This window comes from Micromys minutus (genome assembly GCF_963924665.1).
Source record: "Micromys minutus genome assembly, chromosome: X".
Taxonomy (NCBI): domain Eukaryota; kingdom Metazoa; phylum Chordata; class Mammalia; order Rodentia; family Muridae; genus Micromys; species Micromys minutus.
In genome coordinates, this window is record NC_137970.1 from 123,282,540 (window position 1) to 123,285,951 (window position 3,412).

At 46.7% G+C, this 3,412-nt stretch overlaps 1 protein-coding gene across 1 annotated transcript; it reads right to left on the bottom strand.

The window, feature by feature from the left end:
* Positions 1-2,258: 2,258 nt before the first annotated feature.
* Positions 2,259-3,182, bottom strand: LOC308415245 (melanoma-associated antigen 11-like; the record flags this gene model as incomplete). Its single annotated transcript, XM_080910243.1, has 1 exon — positions 2,259-3,182. One exon carries the CDS (start codon positions 3,180-3,182, stop codon positions 2,259-2,261), a length of 924 nt encoding a protein of 307 aa, XP_080766369.1.
* Between the last annotated feature and the right edge of the window lie 230 nt (positions 3,183-3,412).

The following is a 3,412-nucleotide window of genomic DNA, read 5'->3' on the forward strand; positions in this document are numbered from 1 at the left end:
CCTGTGACCTGTGACAAGAATCAGGGAGATTTCCAATATTGTGTATCTCAGAGCTCATCACCTGGGAAATAGATGTGATAAAGCCAGTCCATCAGGAAGGCTGGAGTTCATTTGCTACATGGAAAGGCTCCAGGGCAAATTCACACAGTGAGGAGAGCTATACTGAAAGGTCGGGAATGAGATAGCTAATGAGCCCAAACGAAATCTCATGGAACAACTTCAAAAAATCCCCCAATGTCCCTTCAAACACATGTGGAAATCTGGGTGTTTCTCTCACATGCTAGGAAACTCCTAGCATGCGAGTTCCAGACCAGCTTCAAACCACTACAAAGCTACGTTTCCAGCCAAACCACTACCCACTGCTGCTTACCAACCTCCCCAAGACATTATTTCCTTAGACTCCCCCAAATGACAATGGAGGTAAGGAGGTGGAAGGTTATCTTAGGAACACGTATATGTATGGATCAGAACATAAAAATGCTAGTTACTCAATCCCCTGCATCAGCTCTAGCTCCTGTAACCTGAAGACATACTGGGCATCATCATTGAGCAACTGTAATCCATGCACATCCTTGGTGAGGTGTCAGACACACAGGAAGGAGAATAAGCCACTGTCTCTCAGGCCGGTCTGGACTATGGAAGAAAACAGTAAAAGTAACAGTGACAAGGCCCAGAAGAGGAGGAGGAGTAGGGAGGAGGAGAAGGGAGTAGGAGAAGGAAGGACGAGGAGGGAGAACAAGGAGAAGGAGAAGGAGGTATTAAAAACACCAGATTCTGCCTTGACCCCAAGGAAGTTGAGAATTAGTGGGAAAACTGTTCTCTTATGTCCACAATTGCACACAGGACTGCATATAAGCCCTCACACATAATAACACACACACACACACACACACACTATTGTTAAAATTTAAATGTATCTGGGGCTACATTTTTTGTTCAGGGTTTAATAGCTCTTGCTGCACTGGCAAAGGAGCAGGGTTTAGTTTCCAACACTCACATAGAGGAGGACAACCTCTCAAACTCCACTTCCATGAAATTTGTCATCCTCTCCTCTCCTCTGTGGACACTAGGCTTACATGTCATATACAGTGAGTCACCTGTGCAGGGAAAACACTCATCCAACTGACAAATCAAGTGACCTTAATAGTCAGCTCTGCCTCTCCTGACCAAGGAGACAGTGGAGGAGGAGTTCTAAGACGCACTTTCCCATAATTGCACCATGACTCACAAACCTCTTCCAGAGGTTGTGGTCAGCCCTGCAGTGCCTGAGGTGTGTCCAACTGTGATTACAGGTCCTGTGCAAGGTCAGTATTCTCTGCTTACTGTGTTTGTTTGTTTGTTTCAGCCCAGGATATTGCACATATTTGTTCATGTTTAATCCCTGAAGGACACTCCAGGCTGAGTCCTCATTGCCAAGATCCTGAAGAGCAGAGACTGCTCAAAAAAGTTTCCCATCTCTCTACCCCAAATTCATCACATCCTAAAAGTCCTGGTGTCAGCTTCTTTCTCATTTTCCATACTCACTATTGCCTTCTTTATGGCTCTGACATGTGGCTGTTCTTGCTGGGAGAGCACACTGCAGCTTTCCTGAGCTTGGACTTTGGTCTGAAGCATTGTTTGATGGCTCCTATGCAAGTCTGTGTCATCTGCACTCACACATCCTGGGGGTCCTGAAGGGTCTGACTTCTCCCTCGTCCCACTATCCCAGAGCCTTAGAGAGACCATCTGCTCACTGAAGATCTGGGGCAGCAGTTCCACTTACCATTGGTTTAGTCTTATAGTATTTAAACAGAAAGAGGGAATAAACACGATGACGAAATCAAGAAGAAATTTATTTTCTTGTTCAAAATAATGTGAAGGTCTTTACATTCTCAAAAAATTTTCTTTTCAATGACATGAAATCCAGAGAGATTGTACAAACTAAACAGAAGGAATCAACAGCCCCCCAACCTTTTTTAAAATATCAAGAGTCTCCCAGCCTGGATGAAGAACACATGCCTTAGTAACTGCATTCATAAAAGTTAAACATCTGCAGCTTAGGAACACTGCAGTAAAAGCACAAACATTTTGGTACAACAGTCAACACCAAGACATCCAGTTAGAAAAGGAAAAATAGAATGGAACTGTTCCCACCAGCTCTGAAATGGGGGTATAGTCTTAGACCAATGACTCTGCCTGTCTGATCTGGGAAGGGAACTACCAGTGCACTGGAATGGTACTTGTCTGAGCAGCAGTACCATTTGCAAGGTGCTCCTGGCCTAGGGCCCCAGTAGTTCTTCAATGAAAGCCTCTGCATACCTGAAGGGATTGGATCTGGGATGCTGCCTAACGACGGTGGCAAAATACATCCAGACTTTCATCTTGGTGGTTTCTGCACGGGCCCTGGGGCCCCACAGGAACTCATGGCTTGGAGGGAGGCTGCCAGGCACCTGCCTATATACCAGGTACCCTTCCTGCACAAAATGCTCAGTGATGAGTCTCCTGGGCTCCCCATACATGAAATGATCCCTCCCAGCATACAGTCCCATGATATTCAATAAACGCCACAACTCTTCCTCGCTGACAGAGTTGCCGTGCAAGAAGATGATGCACAGGATGGTGATGACCAGGCCTGTCTTGGGGATCCCCGGAGAACCGTGCTGCATTCCATCATAGGTGATCCCCAGCGCAGGGACAAAAGAGTAGGAGTCCACAAGGGGGTACACTGGTACAACATCAATGCCAAACAATAGCCACATGCAATCAGAGGCCTTAGTAAATATCTGGTGGTAGGACAACTCATAAGCTCCTGAGATCTGAGCCAGCATTCCTGCCTTAGTTACTATTTGGTGATTTCTATACTTCAAAAGCAGGAAGTGCACTAGTCTAACTACTTTTCTATTTATTGCTTCCAGTGTGGGAAATGCTGCATGGGCCACTGCCCTGGATCGGTTATGAGAACCCTCTACAGATGTTGCCCCTCCAATGGAGCCCAAGGCAGTGGGAGGATGGGATGGCCTCTGAGAATGCTCTGAGGCAGCCAGTATTCCTCCCCCAGACACTTCACATGAGCTGGCTGCAATGACCACCCCCTCCCCCAACTCTGCTATGGGGACCTGGTTACCCTCCTGGTCCCCTGTCTCCCTAGAGAACTGAGTATTCTCCAGGATTTTGAAGGTCTGGCTGTTCTCTGGAGTATCCATTCTGAATTTTCTTGGAGACACAGGCAGGGCAACGTGTAGATCACAGGGATGAAGACTCAGAGGTCTAAGCGAGAAAGCCAGAAGGTGAGTAGACTCTGACAGCTGTCCCTTAGGCAGCTCTCAAATCCCAGGTACAGGATTTTGCCTGGGGAATGCTCTCTGGTCAAAGTATAGTATTACCATATATGTCCTGGCCTAAAGGAAAGGAATATAAATGGCTTCCCTGTGTA